This window comes from Stenella coeruleoalba (genome assembly GCF_951394435.1).
Source record: "Stenella coeruleoalba genome assembly, chromosome: 9".
Lineage (NCBI taxonomy): Eukaryota > Metazoa > Chordata > Mammalia > Artiodactyla > Delphinidae > Stenella > Stenella coeruleoalba.
This window is the reverse complement of record NC_137155.1, coordinates 27,499,364-27,524,594: the sequence shown is the minus strand read 5'-3', so window position 1 is coordinate 27,524,594 and position 25,231 is coordinate 27,499,364. Positions and strand designations below refer to the sequence as shown.

The 25,231-nt window shown below is 35.0% G+C and overlaps 1 protein-coding gene across 1 annotated transcript in view; it reads left to right on the top strand.

The window, feature by feature from the left end:
* The window catches only part of SEMA3D (semaphorin 3D), a 207,120-nt gene that overhangs the window by 56,166 nt on the left and 125,723 nt on the right, over positions 1-25,231 (top strand). Inside the window, exons 3-4 of the mRNA XM_079931570.1 lie at positions 14,138-14,163; positions 15,804-15,994. Of these exons, the coding sequence (XP_079787696.1) occupies positions 15,844-15,994 (151 nt within the window). The 5' untranslated portion in view covers positions 14,138-14,163; positions 15,804-15,843. The remainder of the gene's footprint in view (positions 1-14,137; positions 14,164-15,803; positions 15,995-25,231) is intronic.

Genomic DNA, 25,231 nt, shown 5'->3' with positions numbered 1-25,231 from the left:
GACTCTGCAGTAGATATGATCCCATAACACTGATCCTTTAGAAAACAAGATTGAAGTAAGCTGAAAAAATTAACCTCTTTTAAGAAATAGGTTTATGTATGTTGCCTGTTAATTATTTTCAGAATATTTATGTGCACTTTACTAGAACTACATAATATCCCTGTTAGGTTGATGACATATTAACATACTAAATTTACATAAAAGAACTCTAACACTCTGAGTGGTTAATTAAATTCCTGAAGATAAGATGTCCTGTAGGAGGCAAAGCCAGGACTTCTATCAGGCCTTAGGGCTTTATTGCTCTTTCCGCTACAACATGATTCTTCCCTGTTCATATTTCTCTGTGTCCTTTATAAAATAATCGCTGGAGAAGTTGACATATATTAAAAAGTCAGATTTTAATAGTAGAAGTTATATGACAGAAATCTACAAATAGCAAAATATCAAAAATGTTTCCCCCAGTTGAAAATCTTCTCCCAGTTGATGCACATTCATTTTTAGCAACAATAAAGCATACTTTATCTTCCAATGGTAATTATTTTCATCCTTTTTACAGATTTGAAGTTAAAAACATGATTATAGACAGTTGTATAATTTTTTTTTTTTGCGGTACGCGGGCCTCTCGCTGTTGTGGCCTCTCCTGTTGCGGAGCACAGGCTCCGGACGCTCAGGCTCAGCGGCCATGGCTCACGGGCCCAGCCGCTCCACGGCACGTGGGATCCTCCCAGACCGGGGCACGAACCCGTGTCCCCTGCATCGGCAGGCGGACTCTCAACCACTGCGCCACCAGGGAAGCCCAGACAGTTGTATAATTTAATTGCTTTAAACCTTATCATAAAATACCATTTATAGAATATAATAATTTTTCTTAAAATATATGAATTTACAAATTTTCCCCAGGTGGGTGGATGATATATGTGCCTGTTTCAAATGGTTCAAATGCAATATTTGAAAAATCAAATTTGCGTGCCTACTTTACACTGATGCTTATCACAGTCACTGGCAGTCATCCCTTTTTGAGTGAGTAAGTAAAATAGTACTTATTCACTTAAACTTAAAATAGTTAAGTTACATAGTAATGTTCAAAAAGAGAACTCTTTATTAGAGTAATGCAATACAAGAATTTTATTGAACAGTGCCTGAAAAACTGATTTTTTTCAAGTGCCAAGGATAGGAGGATATCTTTTTCTCTCATCATTTTATAATCAAGAATTTTTTCCTGTTCTTTGACATTCCAAAAGATGCATGCATGCACTATTACAATTGAACTTCACATTCTTTCTTGGCCAAGACAGCAATAACCTTTACATTTCTACTTTTCTCTAAGTGACTTGCATATTTTACTGCTTAGACACTGCTCTCCTACCCCGTTTGAATCTGGGTATGTATTTACTTAGGAAAACATTTGTGCTGTGAATGTTTTAGCACTATTGTGGCTGTAAAGACAGGATGAGTATTTAAATATCTGCTTAATTTCTGCTAAGTTCAATGTTGTGCTTTGTCTTCTACATAAAAGTCAACAATTAACAGAAGGAGACAAAGGGGAAGTATAAAGGTGATAGTAAAGAAAGAATCACATTAAAATATTTTCTTATTATAAAACTTTCTCCACTGAGACCAACGGGGATATAGGGAGAGTGAAACTTAACAAAATTTCCCAAATTACTGATGGGCATTCGCTCGGTTCCCAATAGGTACCAACAGGATCCGTTGGCAGACAACACCCAGTTGGGGGAACGGAACTATCTTAATCTGTATTAAGGAGTAATCGTCGTAATGGCTAATGTTTATTTTACACTTACTATGTGGAGAGGGAATTTAATGTGTACTATTTCAAATCAAATAACATATCAAAGTTGCCTTTTTTCCTAAATTTTGAAGAAATTCTTGTCTAGAAAATGGTAAAACTAGAACTCATGCCCAAGCCCACCTGACTCCAGATTTCAAAGTTTTTACGATTTCATGGCCCCTCTACATACAGGGGTTTTCTGCAACATTCTCAAGTGAGGTGAGAAAAATGTGATTCTGAAAACTCTTGGAAAAAGATACCCAGAAATACCAAGAATGCTCCTGACCCACTCAGTCATTCCTCCTATTTTCTGTGGATATGAATCTTTGTAGCAGACATGGGGTCATTCTATTTTGATCCAAATTTTCCCTATGTTGCTGGTAGTCTTAAGGCTACACAGGCTTTTAAAGTCTTCATGATAGCACACAGAGGTGACACATGGAGATTTTTGGCTGCTTCATCACCATACGTCATATAAGTGGGCTGGCGAAGGAAAAAGGAAGAGATCGACTGCTTCTTTCATTTATTTAACACATATATGCTCATCTCCTACTCCATGCCAGACACCGTGCTAGACTTTGGGGATACAGTGGTGAATGTGATTCATGTCTTTGCTTTCATGTGGTTTAAAAGAAGTACATGTGTCTGCAGATGGAGATTACACTTGTTCTGGAAGGTACAAATAAATGCAAATTTTATGAGATGTAGGGAATGGCCTAAATATTATTTGGAAACATTTTTTAAACTGTGATTTTACCATACTATAACAATTTACTCTTTTGAATACTTTGAAAAAGTACAGCAGTTATAATTTAAAGCTACAGTTCTTTATGTGTATAAACTCTTTTGGCTCTTACAATATCCAAATAAGCTTTCAGAAGTAACTTTAGGTTGGCTTACCCTCAAAACTGTTTCTAAATATTAATCTCAGTTCCAAGAGTTTTGTCAAACACATTTAGTAACCCCAAATTGAATATTCTAATATAAAAAGCATTTATTTTTCACTTGGCCTTTATTATTATTTTCTAACAATTTCCATGTCCAATAAAGCAAGTGTGTTCTTTTGGTTAGGATTTCATTTTGGCAGCTCATGTTGCCAGTGCTCAACAAACTGGAAGTACAGAGAAAATAATGTATTATTAGTCCTGCAGCATGGGATCTTATCTTATCTACTTGTGCATGGAAAAAAACTTACATTGTGGGATGAAAGTTGGGAACTTTAATGCCAAATTACACAAACACGTTTGCTAGCATGAAAGGAGAACATGGGAGTTTCCAGGTTTCCTTTTAAGTTTCATACCCACTTAATATCTTTGGAAAAATAGTTGCTATCATAGATCATGGAAAAATGGTGGAACTTTTAACATTTTTTGAGAGCTACCTGTATGCCACACAAGGTCGTAAGTGCTTTCCATGCATTATCTCATTTTATTCTTGTAACAACCATATTTAATAAGAACTGACAATCCTGTTTTACAGATGAGGAAACTGGACTTAGAGAAATTAAATGAATTCTTTCAGGATGTAAAGCTCATAAGCAGCAAAACGGGGATTACAACCCAAACCATCACAGAGCCAGGGCCTAAGCCCTTAAGGCTGTGTTACCCCTGGGAGATTCAAGAATTTTATAATAGTTGCTATAACACATGGTAAAAATAAATGAGGTTAATTATTGAGGATTTTGAGAGATTACCTAAAGTGAATTCTGTATTTTAAAATCCAGACCACAGTGCTAGTTTCACTTATGAGTTAACTTCAGAGGTTATATCGTAGGAGGTGATATGATATTTTCCCTAAGAGAGAAATATGTAAAAAATAAAAATGAGCACACATCTGTAGCTGTGTGCTCAACTCAGGAATCTCCTGCTTATTCTAATCGAGGCAGAAAGATTTGGGATGGTCATTTATTTTTTTATCTCTTTACTTATTTATTTATTTACAGTCAGCAGTCTTTTATATGTGTACAAGGTGCTCTGCCACTAATTCCTGTGAGATCTCAGGGAATCACTGTGCTTGGTTGCTTAAGCTTAAAAATGAATGGGTTGCAATTGAGGAACATTCTATAAAGTAAGGAATCAGTACAATTAAAAAATATCAGCATCGTGAAGGACAAAGAAACTGAGGAACTGTCTCCAATTAAAGAAGGTTTAAGAAACAAGGAGACAAAAGGTGTTATCCTGGATTGGATCCTAAACCAGTAAAAAGACATTAGTAGATCAACTGGCAAAATTTAAATAAGGTCTATAAATCAGTTGACAGTATTATATCACATTTAATTTTCTGGGATGGTCATTTAAATCCACTTTTTCAGATACAGCTGGTAAGGATGGGATTAAACACAGCCCAGAAACTGATATTAAATTTACACAATGTTATATGTCAATTATATCTCAATAAAAAAGAAAAAGAAAAAAGAAACTGATACTGGTAGCTAGGGAACTAGGTAAGGATGGCAAGGAGGGTGGAAGGGAAAATTGGATAGCCAAATATTCAGCACACGACTTTAACAGAACAATCATCCAAAAAAAAAAAAGCGAAATATATTTACATCAGAAAGACAAGAAAGATGTTTAGAAGTAACAGGCTACCTGATATAGAAGTTGAAATTTCTGGTACCTTATCAGTCTCACTTCATAAGACAGCAGCCCAATCCGTTCTTCACACAGCCATATGTCTCATGCCCTGGGCGATTGCAAGTTACTTTTAAAATACAAATGTGTTAGTCTAGGACCTACTCTCTTATATGTATTAAGAGAATGTAGGTAAAAGGGATGAATTCACCTTTACCCATGAGCTTGTTAACAAGGTCCACACTATGCTTCCATATTGCATATCTGGTATAACTAATAGTGTTTCTGAAAGAAAGTGTTATAGAGTCATACTCGAAAATATGATATCTTCATATGAAGGTATATATAAAGTTTAAAACCTGTGTTAATTATAAAACAATACTCTATCATTTTATAATAATGCTATTTGGTCTATATATTATATTTATTTTTAGTTTGATTAGTGTCTGATCCACATGAATTGAAATATGCATTTTGAAGACAGTAAAGCTTATGTTATACAAACATTAAATGCTTATGCAAATATGTATTTGAATAATAATTGAATATGGAAGGAATTTTTTTTTTTTTTTTTTTTGCGGTACGCGGGCCTCTTACTGTTGTGGCTTCTCCCGTTGCGGAGCACAGGCTCCAGACGCGCAGGCTCAGTGGGCATGGCTCACGGGCCTAGCCGCTCAGCGGCATGTGGGATCTTCTCGGACCGGGGCACGAACCCATGTCCCCTGCATCAGCAGGCGGACTCTCCACCACTGTGCCACCAGGGAAGCCCTGGAAGGAATTTTTTAATATATGCTTTTAATATTCCATCTCAGGGCTAGTAGATATATGAAGATGTTCTAACATGCACAATAGCTCTTTGAATATGTGGGAGAGACAACCTCAAATCTGGTATGCTGTAAATACAGCAATTTTGTAAGCTGTTGTAAATAATACTTGGCATGTTTGCAGATCTGAAATGGTTTAAATGTAATTGATTTTTTAACTTACCAAAACCTAATTCAGTATTAACATAAGATCTAATTTTGTTCTGCTTTCAGTCAGGAGATATTGCTTTCCTATTTTCTGGGTTATTATAGTCAATAAACTAAAAATTATTTTTGAGCTCCTGCTATATATCAATGTTTTGCTGTGTTATGATAATCATAGGATGTTAATAATGAAGTTAGATCAACCACACTTTGTAAGCTGTTATGAATTTCAAAATATACTTTATAATAAAATAACAATTTTAAGGTTAGTAAAAAAATGTAAAAAATTGATCTTGGATAAAATATAACTTTTTAAACATGACTATTTTTTCATGCAAGAAAATTCTTTTAATTAACTATTTAATACTTTACATATGTCAAAGGATGTCAGCAACTTATAAAATATAAAGTACGTAAACTTCTTAAGTAGCATCATAACTAGAAAGGGTAACTTGTTTAAAGAAAGTGAAACGTAAAGAACACTGATAAGAGTTTGTGAAAGATCTTTTCACGCATTTTAAAAATAAAGGTGGGGGTAGGAATGGAAAACAGTACACTGAATTAAATAGGATAGATGGATAGGATAGATGCAAAAAAATTGAAATGTGTATGTAATGTATTACGATCCAATATAAAGGATATATTGAATTGTAGCATATGTCATTACTATATTTTGAGTACACCATTGAGTATAGTATATCCTTCAATTCTACATAGCCCGCAAGGTTATTTAAAATTCCCTGTTTTCCCCTTTGAAGCTAGTATCCTTTCTGGAAAAGACACCAAAAGAAGCCTGATCCTTTTAATCTTTTAAAACAAGTGAAAATATTAAAGCCAAGCATTATACATATTCACCAGTGTGTATTCTATTTTGAATCTGTTTCTTATATGAAGTTATTATTTGATTGGATATTTAGTTATTTTCTCTTTCTTAAAGAACTGCATCATTTAATTTATTTTTTCATTGAAGTATAGTTGATTTACAATGTTGTGTTAATTACTGCTGTACAGCAAAGTGATTCAGTTATACATATATGTACATTTTAAAAAATATTCTTTTCCATTATGATTTATCATAGGATATTGAATATAATTCTCTGTGCTATACAGTAGGACCCTGTTGTTTATCCATTCTATATATAATAGCTTACATCTGCTGACCCCAACCTCCCACTCCATCCCTCCCAAATCCCCTCCCCCTTGGCAACCACCAGTCTATTCTCTATGTCTGTGATTCTGTTTCTGTTTCATAGATAGATTCATTGGTGTCATATTTTAGATTCCACATGTAAATGATATAATATGGTATTTATCTTTCTATTTGTGACTTACTTCACTTAGTATGATAATCTCTAGTTGCATCCATGTTGCTGCAAATGGCATTATTTCATTCTTTGTTTATGGCTGAGTAGTATTCCATGGTATATATATACCACATATTCTTTATCCGTTCATCTGTTGATGGACATTTAGGTTGTTTCCATGTCTTGGCTATTGTGAATAGTGCTGCTATGAACATAGGGGCACATGTATCTTTTTGAATTACAGTTCTGTCCAGTTATATGCCCAGGAATGAGATTGTTGGATCATATGGTAATTCTATTTTTAGTTCTGTGAGGAACCTCCATACTGTTTTCCATAGTAGCTGCACCAACTTACATTCCCACCAACAGTGTAGGAGGGTTCCCTTTTCTTCACAGCCTCTCCAGCATTTATTATTTGTAGACCTTTTAATGATGGCCATTCTGACTGGTGTGAGGTGATACCTCATTGTGGTTTAGTGCATCATTTAATTTGAATGAGTAGCACTGGAAGCACTCCAGATACAATTGTATCTTATCCTTCATGACAAAATTCAGACCATCACTGATTATCCCCGCTTAAGCCATAGAAATGGAGTTTGTTTATTTACTTGCATGGTCATTTGTTTGTTTTGGTGGTAACCTGTGATTATTTTCTTCATTTATCTTCATACTTTTGGAAATCATATAATAGTTCCCTGAGAACTCTTTATTTTACAGCCCTTATAAACTCTAGGCATATGTTCAGGTCATTACTAAATGTCTTTAAAACCATAATTTGCTTTTGTACTTAAAAAGAATCTTAATAGAAAATTAAATCAAATGTAGTAATTTAAAAATGGCTGATACACATTGATCACTTACTATGTATTGGGCATGGTGTAGTGCTTTACATCATGGTATATAATCCTTACAACAAATGAGTTACATACTGGTATAATCTACTATTTCAGATGCGATGAGTGAGACACAGTGAAGTTAAGTAACTTTCCCATCAATAAACAGGAGGCCAGCGGCAGACCTGGGCTTTGTGCCTGCGTGCTCAAGCACCATGCCACTCTACTTCTGACATGTCCTGGAGGAGTTATGGAAGGTATAACTGGGCATGTTTAGAAGTACAGGCAGAAGATATTGAACAATGCAATCATATAAGTGTACAAAAATGAAAATTATAATATTAGTTTATGTATAATAGTTACAAGTTTATTTTCAAATTATTTTTAGTGTTTTAATAGCAGAACTAAACCAAATGTGAGAGTATTGACTGGGTCATAGTCTTGAGAACTTTTGAATTTCTAGTAATAGCTGGTAGATCATCTGTGACAAAATTCAGAGTTCTATTACAGATAACTGTCTTCAGAGACCCAGCCTTTTTCTGGGCTAGCAGCCCCTACAAAGAGCACGTGCAAACTTATGTTGTAATATTTGCCTAAGAAAGACACAATAGCCATCAGTTGTTGAATTCGATTTGCTAAAGATAAATTTTAAAATATTAATGACTTTCACATTTAATTACATTAAAATTATTTAATTTATTTATCTATTTACTTACCTATTTAATTTATTTATAGCAGAGTAGGGTCGATTATCATGAAATTCAAATCTGATGTGAAGACTGAGTTTCTAAATTCTGCAGATGACACTTAGGTCCCTTCACATGCTGCCTATTTTTATTCCCAGATAGTTTTATGTTTATGAAGTGAATTATTTAAACTCTTCTTGCTATGCATGTGGAATCCTTACATTGCTAGAAACGTTTATTTCCCTTAGGCATTTCATTAAATAGTGAAGAAAGAAATAAATTGTGTTCATGTGTTCAGCACATCCTTTTGCTTTTTAAAAAAGTCATTTAACTTATCATAAGTGTTTTGGTCTCAGAAGTACCTGCATTCCTGGAGAATTTATGGGAATATGAGGTTCAGGGTCACATTTTTTCTGCTCTGTGCTGTTTTTCAGATTAAGAAGTTTGCTTTTAGATACTGGAGTTGCTGGCAATTCGATTGGATTTCTTGGTCTGTTTATTTAAAAGTGTTAGAAGTTTTAAAGAGAATCCTTATAATTGTTCTATATCACATGCCTTAAAAACGTAATTTAATTAGTTCAGTATTATTTACTAGTTTCCAATAGTTACAACCTTTAGATCCTAAATTAATTATAGTGTGAACCCATGTTATAATTTAGTTTTGCTATAGGAACTTACTTTACTATTTCCTGTACATAAGTAGTTTTATACAATAGGTTGATATCATTTTTACAGCTTGGCAGCTAATAACCTCTGTATATTGTTTTTGAGGATATGATGAACCTCTTGTCTCACAGTCCTGTAAAGTATCCACTAAGCAATTAAAAAAAACCTTTGTTTCCTTCTTGTAGCGTAACTAATCTTTTCAATAAATATTTTTAATTGGAAAATATAACATACATGTGAAAATTGTAAAAAACAGCACCACCACACAGGTCAGGAAATAAAAAGAAATTCTTAACTGTACATGTTTGTCTGTCATTCCTATGCTGGTGCTGTGCTCTTCTCTTTGTGTGTCTTTGCACTGCTCCGTCCTTGTAAGTGCTGCTGAAGTAAAAGCACCATGAGAATATTTTTAAGTGTAATAAGATACCTATGTTGCTTTGAAAGACAAGCTACATGAGGTGCACAATTATTTTTGCTGATACAGAGACCATGGGGCCAATAAATTAATTTGTATATAGAAAATTTGTGTATTCGATCATTGAAGAGTCAATTTTTTAAAAGATGTAAATCCATTTATTGCCCACATAGCAGAAATAGTAGATCAGTATTGTAAAGTCTGGGAAAATTTTTATTGGGCATGTAACTCAATGTCTAAATTAATAGCTAAATGTGTGCTTTAGGAAAGAAAGTTAAAGCTTTTGGATATTTACCAGAACATGATTCTGTTTTCATGCTAATGATATTCCTAAAAGATAAAAGGAATAAAATAGAGAAACTTCTCAATAACAGACACATGGTTAACTCTTTTTATTTCAAGAAAATATGATTGTTCTGCTTTCTTAATTACAGTAATTCCTACTCTGCTTTATTCAATATTTCATTTACTTAAAAATCTCTTTTTAAACTGCCGAGGGCACGTATCAGAATATTTGAGGTGTAGGATGTTAAGTTTTAAAAAACAATCAGTTTAAATAATATACATTTATATTTTGAATACAAAAGGCAGACATTAAAATTTGACAAGATATCCTATAATTCTCAAAATGTATGTCAGAATTCCAAAGCGTGAGGGATAAGATTATCTTGGTCATGAAAAGATGCGTGGATCAAAATGCTCTCTAAAAAATGAGAATTTGGAAAGAAAAATCTTAAACCTTTGAATTGTGGATTATTCAAATTTAAAGAGAAACAAACTATGATTATGCTGTTGTTGCTTTCTCTGACCCAACAAATTGATAACCATTAGTGATCTGCTTTGAGTAGCCAATTAATATGAGATATAGGTAAAAGAAGATGGCTAGCAAAGTCATTTATAGTCATGTCTTACTAATTTTTTCTAACTGTGTTAATTATTTGAGCAGTTTGGGCGTCAGAGGCACTTGATTTCTTTAGGACTTCTTTACAATGTAAGCATGGTTTTGCTGTTACTGTCATGTTCAGGAAAAAAATGTAACCCACGATATTAAATCTAACACGTTACACATGTATGTTCTGAAATCTCATTATTCTATTATTTTTTATTGAGCTGGATTCATTAGAGGTAAGATCGTGGAGAATTTGATCTGGCTCTAAGTACAAGGCTATAAGTCTTCCAAGCTCAAGTAACATGTAACACTGGTGCTTTGGTGAGCAGGGATTTATACAACAATATACTTTCAGTGTATTTTAGAAATACAAACATTGTGTTTAAACCACTGCAAAATAAAAATGGAATTACTGTAATTTATTCTTACTGACATAGAGTTTAGCATGTAAGTCTCTTTTTTCATGATCTCTGAAAAATCAGATGGTCTGACAGACTCCTGTGGAATATATCAATTGATGAAGAATTTGTGACATCTGAAGGCAATGAAGTCTATTAATGGACAGTTCAAATTCGTCAACCAAAAGTTCCTACCCTATAAATTCCATCCATTGGTAATAATACTGTACACTTGAGCAGTGATTGCATACTGTCGATGGTACTAAAGTAGTAGAATATCATGTATATTAGAAAACACAGAAAGAGAAATTGGAAACGGATGACATAAAATAAATGTAAATGACAATTTTAGCGTTCCAAGCACCCTTCCAGTGAGCCTTCATTCATCTCACTTGCATTCTGCTTTGATGTCACTGCACTTGATCAATGGAATGTAAGATATCTCTCTGCAAACATAAAGTTTCTCCTTGTTTGCCTATGTTGTCTCTTTGTTGTTCAAGTTTATTCTATAATTTCTGTTTGGTTCTTTGTCGCTATGTTCCATTTCCCTGCCAGGAAGTAATGTTACTAAATTGATCAGTCTATGTACTCTATAGGAAAACCATCTGATCAAACAATAACTCAAAAATATGAGTTACAGTTAGGCTAAAGTGAGTTTATACTGGTAGTACCTTTAATTTGGGGATGGTCATAGCTCTTTGTGTCTCATGAGTAAGATAAAAAATTCTCAAGTGACCTCATGTGCACCACCACAAAGGTATGAAGGACAAGTAACTCTTTATAAATTAAGAAATCAAGGATTCTTTTTCTCCCTTCTCCAACCTACGCACACACACACAAGCACACACATACCTGAGAAATGATCCTATGTCTAAGTTCAAGGTTTTCAGGTGTGAAGACTTATCATGTATTTTCTTTTCCTATGCATATGGTCTATTTTTTCACTATAATTATACGTTCTTGCAACAAATAGATATAAATAAGAGAAATCAATGAAGTTCACATGTAAAATTTTCTATTCCTTGCTCCTCAAATAATATTTTTGACGATTTACCATCTATCTAATAAGTTCTGGACTCTTTGTATTCCTTTGGGAAATGGCACAAGGCCTTCTTGAGTGTGAGATTATGCATTTGGAGCTCTGATTTAGTGGAACAGTGTGTAAAAATCTCTCATAATCACAACACTCCCCATTGGCTCCACATCTGAAGATCCCCAAGGGTGCTGTTTGTCCCAGTGAACATGTGGAACAGATTATGTGCAGTTAATTGGCTCCAGGTCGAGCTTGTTACAGACAGTAGCATGCAGTATAACCTATGCAATTCACCAAATCCACCCACTTTAGGTTAAATCACACCTACTTCTCTCTGTAATTCCTCCCAGATGCGGGACACACACATGTGTAGGTACAAAAAACACACAGATACACACGCTGACATGCACTGGAAGATAGCAAAATATCAACAGATTATTGGAGACGTTGTTGGCAATACATTTCACCCATAAATTATCTCAATTAAAAGATTAACTATTGAATTCAAAGGATTGTTGAGAGGAAAAACAAAGAATTAGGAGAAAAATATATAAAGTTTAAAAAAAAGTTCCAGGAGTTTCAGAATTTTTGTTTTATTTTGTCCCTCACCCTCAACAAATGGTTCAGCACGTGTGGGCACTTATCGGAATGTCATACTAGCAAGGAAAGCAGTGCTTTGATTTTTAAGTTATTTAACAATATTAATGAGTTAGGTAACAAGGAACAGTGTGACTACTGTTCATTGGAAACCAAAACATCAATCTTCTTAACTTATAGTGTTGGACCACAGGGCATGTCTTAGCGATTAATGACCAGTTGGAGGAGTAGATATCTCAATACATAGCTAAGGGCCATTAACCTCAACTGGTCATTAATTCACAGGAAATGTCCTGTACTGAGGTCATTATTGCTAATAAAATGAACACACGGAAAGTTTCCTCTCTTTCGCGTGTGTACATAAACATACATTCACATTACATGCATTGTTACATGTCATAAAAAAAAGTAGTATTACATATGTCCAGAAGCTCAGAAAAACTAAACCTAATGAGAAATTTAATATACTTAATCTCTATATTCAACTAACCTTTCACTCTTTGTGGAGGGTATGGGCAGGTGGAAGGATACATGTTTGTGTGGCAAAGCTGTGGAGCTGCTGTGATCTTCTGCTAACATGTGGACATAGGGAAAAGTAAAAGAAACAGGCAAGTGGGATTAGAGAAGCACTGATGAATATGGATGAAACCAGCACATATGATCTAAGACCAAAGGCAGTGTGGAATAACAGCATCGTTTGAGTCCTAATATTGTATATTAGCTACCAGAACAGGCGTGAGGCACATTTAAGCATTAGGCTGAATCCCTCTTTGGTTTCCTCTCTCTTTCACTCCACTGGATTATGCTACATTGTCTCACCCTTCGCAGGCCTATCATGCTTCCAGCTTTTCAGAAACCCTTAACTAGGTATCATTGTTACCTGGAAATGTCTCTTTTTGCTTTTTATTCTCCTTTCTCTGTCCTCTATGAAACTATCCTTGTCTTACTTAAACCTATATGATACTCCTTTGAGCTGCCTTCCATAGCATCTTATAAATATCTCGATTTTAGCAATTATTTCATGATACTTTATTTGTGTATAATCAACTGCTCCTTTCAAATAAGAATCTTATCTTTCTTCTCACTTTAATAAATCATTGGAGATGAGTTATGGTGTTAATGACCATAAGTGTATGTGTATTATATATTCTTAAATGCATATTCTTATTTGCAAAAAAACAGTAAGTATTTAAGGAGAATCTGTAACTCAAAGAATGCATCTGTGTTTTACTTGTGTAAATGTAAAATTGAAAAGTTGCAAACATGCATTTCTTAAGACAGTGAGTAAATTAAAACTCACATAACTTAAAACTAATCCTGATAAATTTTTCTGTAGACCAGTTAAGTGACTCTGTTTTTTGCCAATAGCATATGTGTTTTCCTACTAGTTTTGAAATAATACAACGCTTTATTTTTTAAGAGTTTGTTTTAAATGTTATTTACAGAAGGGCTTTATTAGTGTTTTATTTTAAAATATATATTACTGAAATTTTTAAAACTAGAATTTTCATTAAGGACTGCTAATAGTGTAGATCTTTTTGGTCAGACAGACATTCCTGTTTTCCCTTAAATTATATCATTAGGTGAACTCATCAAGAAATGTCAAGTAAATGTGAATAAAATATGTTATATGTGGCAAATGTGAATAAAATATGTTATATGTGACACATTCACATATGTCAAGTAAATGTGAATAAAATATGTGTGACCTACGATATTCTTAAATGAGTATCTAAATGAACTTGATTCTTTTCATTTGTAGTAATCTTCTAAATCAAATAACTAAATATGCATGGATTACACACAAAGACAGAATAGTTTGGTACTTCCTACGGGTAATTAAAGTAACTGAGAAAATATACTTTATTAAGCCTTCATATTCAACGTTTCATGAAGAAACAACATACAATTCGTAGTCTATTCTTAGAATGTTTGTCTTGTATAAAAAATTAATACATCCCTATATTTTATTTTATTTCACATTCCCAGATTGATCTTAACTTCTGAGATTTAAGGTAAGTTTAAGGAACCTTGATTCAAAGTCATTGAGCCATTTTAGTAAAGACTTGATCTACCATAAGAAAAATACTCTTATTTAGACATTCTCTTAAAACTAAGCCATATAGACATATTTATTTTGATATTAAATAATTACAAAAATACTAAAGTATAATACTTTTTTATTATGGCTAAAGCTGTTACCAAGAAATTATTGGCACTTGAAGCAGGTACCACATCTGGAATCCTCCCAGGAAGTACGCATAGCAAGATCCTTTCTGTGGGCTATTTATTAGAAGATGTCAAGGAGAAAGAAGAGAAGTTGAAGACTGCATCAAGAGTTGAAGGTCACTTGATTCTGCCATAATGAAAAGCACCTAAAGACTTAGGGGCTAAGGAGGCTGATTCTAGCTGAAGTCCAGAACAAATGTTTTAATCCATCTCTTACTTGCAGCATGACCTTGAGAGAATTATCAAACCCTGTACCTCAGTTTCCTCATCTGTAAAACGAGGAAAATAATTACCTATCTTTCTTGACCGTCATTAGCATTGATTAAAAAATAAACGAGGCATATTAAAATTTTTAAGAGTTTATTTGAGCAAAAATCAGTTTGAATTGCGCGGCACCAAACTGGAAGTGGTTAGGAGCACCCCACTGATAGGATATTAGGGCGAAGACTTAGGAAACAAAGAAAGGAAATTATTTTATTGGCTATAGCTTAAAGCCTAGTTAACTGGTTGTTCTTAGAGTTCTGAGTTCGTAGCTTTGAGGCATTTACAGGCTTAGATTTTGTTTGATTAGGTGGGCTACCATGGCATTAGAGCCACCTCAGTCAATGACCTACTTCTTTAATGAATTTAACAGCATTAAGTGATCTATGTAACACACTTCTTAAAAAGTATCTGGTTCATGTAAATACTCAACGAATATTATTTGTAATTATTATTACCAGGCTTAGTTTGAAATATGTGTGTTTTGATTTATTCCATGTCTTAACAAAGACAACCAAGGCAGCTTGTTTATGGCAACCTAGTTAAAAACCGCCTCCTCTTATAAACCCTTTTATTTTACAGTTTGTTTTTATATTCAGTGCTGCCCTGTGTGGAGTAGTATAGGGTGCAGGTAAGATTGCCTTGTCCCAGGCCTAAAATCTATACTGGTGGCCCCGACCTGATCATGTCCAGTTGTCCCAATTTTAGGTGAACTGTTAACATATGTTTTGTGAGAAACGAACTCTCTGAAAATGACAGCTTTTATTAAATTTTGCTTGAGAATCTTTTCCTTTGAGAATGGTATGGGGAAAGTGTAGGCTTCTACCAGTACTCTTATCTGATCAAGAATTCATCAAGTTACAGAAAGAATTGGTCACTCCTATATTTGCATGAAACAAAACAAAACAAAAACTTTAGTAGAAGAATAGTTGCTAATTAACATAAGTAGTTGACTTTTTAGGTCTGTACTTATGTCCTGAGTAAAGCCAGACCTGAATTTTATTACTCAGTTCTGATTCGTTTCCCTTGCAACAGTTTCTAAGAGCTGAACAAGAGACAAGGAGCAAGTATTTTTTTAAATCTACATACATTCATAAAATTATAATTTAGTAAGTGTAGGAAAATCTGCAAACTGCTATATTAATAGTTCTTTTCTTCTTTTTAGATTAAATTAACGCTGTTTGAAACAGAACATTGTTTTCATCATGATTGTTACTAAAGATGAGAGACCAAAGTCCAGAAACCATGATTTTTACCTTTTTCATGCCCTGATGATGCTAAGCATGACCATGCTGTTTCTTCCAGTCACTGGAACGTCTAAGCAAAATATTCCACGACTCAAGCTAACCTACAAAGGTAAATGTGTCAGTGTTTTTCAGGTTGCCTTCTTTTATTTAGAAATGCATACTGACTTCAGTGAAATGTTTGTAGTATTGGCATCAGTTAATAATCAGATTATTATAGGGGCTTCCCTGGTGGCGCAGGTGCTAAAAACACAAAACAAAAACCAGGTGCTAGGATCTGAGAATTACGTGTTAAGAATGGTTAAAGCAAAACAACACAAAACAAAACATGGGGCTCCCGGGATTCCCTGGTGGTGCAGTGGTTGAGAGTTCGCCTGCCGATGTAGGGGACACGGGTTCGTGCCCCGGTCTGGAAAGATCCCACATGCCGCGGAGCGGCTGCGCCCGTGAGCCATGGCCGGTGAGCCTGCGCGTCCGGAGCCTGTGCTCCGCAACGGGAGAGGCCACAACAGTGAGAGGCCCGCGTACCAAAAAAAAAAAAAAATAATAATAAGAAGAAGATTATTACAGAATGCAAAGCCCACTGATTCATTATTCTTGGTGAAGAAAATAGACACCAAAACTGTTAATGTATGCTTTTCAGTTCATTATTTACAATTTTAAACTACTGATTAGCATAATTAGGAAATTTTGGTCAGCAAGTTGTAGTCAGTTTTTTGGTTTTGTTTTTTTTGGCTATGCTGTGCGGCATGTGGGATCTTAGCTCCTCTACCGCAGATGGAACCCGCGCCCCTTGCATTGGAAGCATGGAGTCTTAACCACTGGACCACCAGGGAAGTCCCTGTAGTCAGTTTTATATTAAAATAAATCAATACCTATGTATGGTCAGGCCACTCAAGATAGCTGTTCTCTTGCTCTCTGTAAGTCCCCTGTTCAACCAGTGCCTGCTTCACCTATACCCTACTCACCTGACAGACCTTCCTACGTGCTTGCCCCATGCCCCAGCTAATGATTGTTCTAATTTTAGCCACCATGCTAGCCTATCAAAGGGGCAGTTAGGGGCGGGCCCCTCTGCTGGTTTCCCTGGTAACTGATGAGCCAAACTGCCGTCAATTTCCCTTATAAGTGGTAACCTCCCCCTGCCCGTGGGAGTGATGCCTGTCTGCTTTGTCCTGCTTCGGTGTGAGCCGCATACATGGTGGGGTGTTGCTCCAGAACCTTGCTTCAGACATGTAAGATCTCCCATCCATTAAACCTTTGATGGCTCTGTCGCTGACTCTGGGCTCTTTGGTCTTGAAGCTGGGCAAGCACAAGCCTTGTAGGCCTGTGGGGTGCAGCTCAACAGCCTAAAAATAGAAAAATCATTAATTCTATACAGCTGCTACTAATTCATTGATCCTTAGTATTTTTTAAAACAGTAAGATATCTTCAAAAATATTAACAAACTAAAATACCTTGAATATCTCAAGCATATACATATTTTATTGTTTAAAAAATAGTCTGTGTGAAAAGCTTAAAATACAGAGATGAGAAAACATTTAAGAAATGAAATCTAAGCTAATTGTTTTTAAATGTTTAAATTAGTATGAAAGCAAAGTTTATATACTAATATGTGTTTATATGTAAGTGTAATATATCAATATATATATCGAGAGAGAAAACGAGTCAAGTTTCATGCTCAAAGATTTTTTTTTTTTTTTCTGTAATATCCCCTTGGCTTCTTTAATACCTAAGTAATGAGAGGAATGTAGGGAACTCAAACTCCTCTATTCTGAACTTGGCGGGTAAAAATCATGCTGGCAGTTTTAATCTTTAAGACAACTTATTTTCAGCTCAAATTAAATATCAGTAGTAAAAGCAAATTTGATGTCTAATGTAAGCTTAAGTGGAATTATCTTATTTGACTCATTACACATTTCATATGTTGGTATTTGTTTGGAATTTATACCTCATGAATTAAAGAGTTAAGGTTAACGTTATTTTTGAGTTTTTGTATTCTCGAATTTCTAGAGCAGAGACAACTAATCTATGGTTAAAAAAATTCAGGGCATTGCCTTTGTGCAGTTGAGGGAAGGATCGAATGGAAAGGGATATGAGAGGAAACTTTCTGGGCTTATGGAAATGTTCTCTATCCTGATAGAGATATGGATCACCGAAGTATATAATATGGACTTTTCACAACCCATCATATTACACAAGTCAGATTTGTTTGCCTGTTTTCAAAATTTATCTTAAGAACAGAACAGAAAACAAGTATGAAAAGCCAAACAATAAAAAAAAAAAAAAGAGAAAGTTTGAAAATAGATTGAACGGAAAAAGAAGGAAACACTACCTGGTTTCTATGATACAGTGAATAACACAGGAGCATTGCATTGACGAGGGTGGACAATGCAAAATAAATTAGACTTGGAAAGAAACTTTAATAATAGTTAATAATCACTCACTGAGGAGTCATCATAAGCAAAGCATTGGTATAAGGAGTATGTGTGAATGATGTCATTTTATCCTCATCACCACCCTGTGAGGTGGGGATTATTATCATCTGCCTAGAAATGAGGTTACTGAGGTACTGAGAAATTAAGGTCTCAAATTAGTTGGTGGCTCAGCTCCTGAGTCAGCCCCGTGCTTTGGAGAGCCTGGGTGCCTAATCATATTTCTCACACCCTAGACAAGAGCAGCAGTTCTTGCCTGAGGCACTTACCTACGGAAGTGAACTTTAAAGTTGACAGAAGCATCATGCTGATATTTGACTAACTGATTATATGATTTCAATTGTCAAAATTAAATGGAGTTGAAGACCACATGCTCTTGGTAGCCAAAAGAGATTTACAGACTTTGATAATCTTATGGGAAAAAGAGAGATGGTCATTGTGCTGATTTGTGTTCATAATCAAAATTTTATATGAGTGACTGTAAAGTATTAACTCAAATGTGGTAACTTGATCATTAGAAAATAACAAATCAGTTCCTAAAAATAAAAAAAATTGAAAAACATTAATTTTATGTAGCTGCTGCTAATTAGTTTATCCCTAGTTAGAGGGTTTTTTTTTGGTATGAATCTATGTTTTTGTATTAATACTTGGAATCAACCATATAAGAGTTCAAAATCCTGTTTTATTTATCTCTCTATAGATTTTCACTCTTTCTAGCACCTAGTACATATAAAAGGAGAACTGGTATAAATGTTGGATTAAATGCAATAAGAACTATTCTTTGGATGGTTCTTATATTTAGTATACTTTCCAAATGTTATATTTTTTAGATATTTATCTACATGTAGATTGTCTATTGATACATGTCAAAAGCAGTAGCAAAGACTGAATGCAGGGAAGGAATTTTAAAAATCTCTCAACTCACCCTCAATAGACACACACACACACACACACACACACACACACACACACACACTCACTCACTCCCGCCTCACCCCCTCTCCCCCTTGTCTCCCCTTTCTCCTCTCCCCCCTCCCCCTCCCTCTCTCCTATAGCGCCCTGTGGCTGCTGTTAGCCATTCATTGCCAGATTGTATGCTAATAATAGAGTAATGATCTTGGCTAGGAGAATTACTGACACTGCTTACAGAATATTCCTCTTTCCACCTATAAGAATTTGGGGACTTTTCTTTGGAAATCATCAGTTCAGCACTATGAAGTAAGTATGCATTAACCATACACTTGGGAGAATTTCAACAGTTTCCCTAGCCACCTCTTCTCTGCCATATCTGAGAGTATAAAAGGAAAGTAGTTCAAATCCTGATGTAATAGTTTTAAAAAGTAGCCTATTCCTGAATAAACAAAGTTATAACGTAAACATCACTGCTAACTTGGGGTTATGACGAGGAAAATTCCTACCTCTGAGATAATAATCAGAACTCTCCTTTGGCATTTTCTCTTTCTCTTATGACTGACTAATGAGTGAAGATCACCTAGTATCACCCATTGCTTAGTTTTGAGGGAGTCTAAAACTTCATGCTTGGCATTAAAATACTGCCAGCATGTGAGGTTAGAAAAATCAGTCAAAATGAAAAATTAACTGTATTTTCAAAAATAATTCATTTTTATGGGCACAAAATCAGCTTTGCTTTCCATAACTCAAGCTTCCTTAGGTGCAGACCAGAGACACAGCCAGTATCAGTAGAGTTAGCTACTTTAAACAGCTGCAAGATTATTTTGAGGGATTTCTTAAAGGCCAACAGAAATATAATAACCATTTTATCCAAAGAATGCTCTTTGATAAAGACTTAGCTTTGAACCTCTGAATCCACAGGAGCTTGTTTGGTTCTATTGTTGTGTAAAGAGATTTCCCCTCAGTGGCATATTTTGAATTCTTGCACATTTATGCATACTAAATCAGTTTCTTGAGTAACAAGTAAGGAAACTTAGAGGTCAGGATGTTCTGTATTTCTGGGTTTTGTTTTATAAGGGTAATATATATATATGGCCTTACAAGGTGAGCTTCTCACAGTGACTTGTATGCTTTATACTGCAGATGTAGTAAATATAACTTTTGAAAAATGACCAACTTCAGTCTTGCAATTACTGTAAGCATTTTTTGTATTATAAATCATCATGAAGGAACTCATGCGGGTTAAGGATATTTATACCCAGGAATCGTTTGTATCTGCAATGGTATTTGTTTGGACAACTCCTAAAGATGAGATAGGTAATATAGCTAAAGAGGGAATGGGCAAAAACTTTGAAAAAGGAAGAGAAAAGTCACTGTCCCCCTGGAATTTCTTTACCAGATAGGGAGGCAAACAATAAACAGGTAAACAAACAGATGAAGGTTATTTCAAATAGTGGGAAGTTCTATCAGGAACATCAAACAGGAGACTGCATCCAGGACCCTACTTAGACTTTAGGACACTATGAAGAACCATCATTTTTATACCCATTTTATAGATAAGAAACATGAGGTTAGAACCTGAAGGCCTTGCCCCAAAGCAAGAAGCTGTTAAGTGGCAGAACTAACTTGTGTGTTTTCACCTCTCTAGTTTCAGGCCCATGTTCTTGCCACCTTGTGCCCTTGAGGGAGGCATTGCATGTTCAGGAACACAAATATCAAGATATATATATAAAAAAAAAATACAAGGTTTCATTATTACATCTTTGGCAGTATGCTTTTCTCAGTAACTACCAATAGTACTAATTATTTTTTGCTCCTCCAAAACTTACGTCTTTTCATAGAAAAGAAAACTGGAAATCATCTTTAAAATTTTTATCTGCTATTGTGTAACTAAACATTAGTGCATTTGATAGAATAGTTCTTTATCTTGTTTGAGTCTTCTGAGGAATGAGTGGATAAGTCTATATATTTTTCATCATTTAAAAATGACTCTATTTAGCTGTGAAATGTGGCGTGCCTCAAGTAGAGATTCATGGCCATTTGACTCATCTAACTTGTTTGATTTGACTAGTTTTGTATAAGTTCTGATATCTCGATTGAGTACAGCTGTGAAGAAGGCAGGTTCTGAAGCCAAACTGCTTATTAGGTCTTAACTGCTGTTACTAGTTGTGGGACATATGGATGTTTATTTTATGTACTGGGTTTTCCAAGTGCGTTAATTTATTTAATTCTAATGAGGTAGTTGTGAAGGTGTCTTGATCCATGTAAAGCACGTAAAACAGTGTTTGGCATAGTAAACATTTAATAAATGCTGTCAATTATTAATTTTTGTGAAACACTATTATCTTGCTAGATATTAATGGTTGTTCCCAGACCAGAGTTTTCCCTATATAAACAAGTTTGAAAAATATTACATAGTTTTCTCCTGGGGATTTATAGCATATATTAAAATTGCTTCTGTTTACTCTCAAACATTTTCTACTAGGGTTAGTTTCCCTCAGTCCAGTACCACCCACAGATCGTGAACTTATTGAAGGTACTTTCCAGTATTTTTATCTTCATGGTCTTCTAGTAGTTAACAAGCCCTTAGGTGGTTATTGACTTTGATAAGAGTAGTGTCTTTGAGTAGTTGGTAGCCTTCAGGGTGGGTTAAAAGGAATCATAAAATCATTCATTCAGGAGTTCCTTTCTAAAGTGGACATTTTTGTTGTCAAATCAATGAGAAAAGAAGATGACTTGCTCTGAATATCTCTCCTTAAGTATATAGTAAAGAAGTATTATCAATCTGATAGTAAGAATTCCCATATATTTTCTTCTATAGAGAAAGTCATTGATGGTTTAATTTTTAATGGACTCACTTGTTTTCCCAGATGTGTTTTCTCTAAACTGAGGCTGTGTGTGGGACTGGGCTTTCGTAGGTTTAAGAGCTCAAGGATAATATTATTGTGTATTTGATATTCAGCTCTCAGTGGTTAATAACAATAATTTATGATGCCCACTGTTTCCAGCCCCATGCTGGCAACAAGGGGATATGTTAGCAAGTAGAAGAGGCAAAACTCCCTGGCATCATGTAGTTTATATTCTGATACAGAAAGGTAGACCATACATAAGTACATTACACAGCAAGATGGAAGATGATAAGTGCTATGGAGAGCAATGAATCGGGAAAGTTGATTGGTGGGGGTGTAGTAGTCAGATATGGCGCTCAAGAAAGAGCTCACCCAGAGAGTGATGTTTTCACAGATACTTCAAGAAATTATTGTTGCAAGTCATGCAGATACTCAGGAAAGGAACATTTTTGGCAAAAGGAACAGCAAGTGCAAAAGTCCTGAGGTGGAAAGGTGTCTGGCATGTTCAAGGATCTTAAAGTATGGCAAAAAAACCAGTGGAATGGGAGAAAGAAGAAAATTGATTAAATCAGAGAGTTAATAGGAGGGAAGAAGTATTAGATCCTTTCACTGTTGTCATTGTTAAAACGTTGGTTTTTAGTCTGAGTGTTATGGGAATCCATTGGAGAATTTTGAGCACAGAGGTGACATGGTCTGACTTTCATTATTATAGGATCACTCTGGTTTCTGTACTGTGTGTGCACTGAAAGGGAGAGATCAGGGAAATAGGGAGCCAAGTCTGAGAGGACTGTAATAATCCAGGTGAGAAATGATGGTCTATGAGCCAGACTGGTTGCAGTGGAGGTAGGAGAAGAAGATATGAAGGTAGAGCCAACAGGATTTGTTGATGGATTGGCTATGAAGTAAGAGAGAAGTCAAATCTGACTCCATGGTTTTTTTGTTTGTTTGTTTTTGATCTAAGGATGGGGTTACTATTAATTGAGATGGCAGAGATTGTGAAAGAATGTTGTGTGGGAAGATCAAGTGGACATATTCGTTTGAGGCGGCTATTAGATATCGAAGTAAGATGCCTGGAAAGCACTTGAGTATATCATTTTTGGAGTTTATAGACAATGTCAATTGGAGATATGAATTTGGCAGTTAGCATAGAGAAAATTTTAAATCCATGAAATTCTGTGAGACGACTAAGGGATATAGAAAATTTAGAGGATTGAGTTCTGGGATACTCTTAAGTCAGGAAATTAGTGAAAGGAGGACTGAGCATCTCAGTCAACTAAAAGAAGTGCCCAGGTATGTAGGAGAAAAATCAGAAGTTGTGGTGTAGAGAAAGTTAAAGGAAGAAAGTAAGAAAAGGGACTACCAGCAGTGTCATATTCAGCTAATGTGTCACGAAAGATAAGTAAAAATTAACATTAAATTTAACAACGGGGGCTTCCCTGGTGGCGCAGTGGTTGAGAGTTTGCCTGCCGATGCAGGGGACGTGGGTTTGTGCCCCGGTCCGGGAGGATCCCGCGTGCCGCGGAGCGGCTGGGCCCGTGAGCCATGGCCGCTGAGCCTGCGCGTCCGGAGCCTGTGCTCGGCAATGGGAGAGGCCGCAACAGTGAGAGGCCCGCGTACCGCAAAAAATAAATAAATAAATAAAATAACAACAGAAGTCTATTGTTGACCTTGATAAGAGCAGTGTCTTTAAGTGTGGGAGCCAGAGCACGACTAAGATGGATTCTGAAGAGCATGGGCTCGGGGGAACTGGAGGCAAGTGTAGACAGTTCTTTCAAGGAGTTTTCCCATAATAGAGACGTGGGCAGTAGTAGCTGGAAGGACAATGAGATCAAGAGACTTGTTTTTTTTCATGAGCTAAACAACAGCATATTTATTTGTTAATTGAAATAATCTAGGAGAGGAATAATTAATGATTCAGGAGAAATGTGGGATAATTCATACACTATTGAAGAAAATAATTTTTTCCCCTAAAATCAGGCTACTTTTAGAACATATGTTAATAAAACTTGCTTATTTTGCATAATAAACTATTGTTTGGTTCATTATCAGTGTCAACTGTTGTGTAGGTAGAAAGAGAGGTTAAACAGATATAAAAATATATTCAGTTTGATATATCGATATAGGTTTGTAAGTACTACATATGTTTAGAAATTTGTTATGTAAGGATTTAGAAATAAAACTTCAGGAAGATTAAATAATAACCTCAGAGTCACATTAGTAGATAATTAAAAAGCTGATCCAAGCCTTCTGCGTTTCAATACAGTAGTGTTTGTACTACAACTTGCCTGTATCCAACACTGTGATTTAGTGATGATTAAAATCTATCTAACACTATGTAGAGCATTCTTCTAAACATGATTGATCTGTAGAGGTTCACAGAGTGGTAGAAGTTACCTAATAATATATGGTAACATATGATGTAATATTGCCATACAAATGTATCATATAAAAAGTGTTCCTGGAATTAGGAACATACATAAAAATCACTGAGGCCTATGTGGTCAGTAGTGTCCTCCTGGCAGGGCAAAGGAGAGCTACATCATGAGACACTTGAATTGCATCCTTGTTATGCATAAATATGGAAGGAATTTATAAGGGCATAATTTAAGTAAAGGCAAATTTTTCTGGGATTAAACCCAGTCCACTATTTTTTGGTTAAAATAGGTTTCTTTGAATAGATCGTATACTGTATATAGTTGGTTTACTATTCTGTAAATTATTGCGGAGATAAAATTTTTTATCTACAATTTCTTGTTTTATGACTTCACTTACCTAAAATTTGGCTCTAATTTCTTGGGTCTTATTAAATAAATTTTAGCAGTGAGATTCTTTCAGTATAAAGGTAAAACTATAAGTTTACAGATATTTTTTTAAATGAATGTCATTGGGTCACTTTAACAGAAAATTTGGCAAATGCCTCTCTCTTAAGAACTTGTAATATACATTTTGCATTTTTCTGAGTCCTTTCAACATGCTGTTTTAATCCTATTCAAAAGGGGCATAAATTAAAGCTAAAGTGCTTTTTATTTAGGAAGAAAGATACTCATAAAGAGGTTTATTTCACTAAAGCCAAAGTGAGCCAGACACAGTCTAGAAAATAAGATAAATATTTCAGTAATCCCAATGGAATGGTAAAGTGGAGGAAGCAATAGAAGT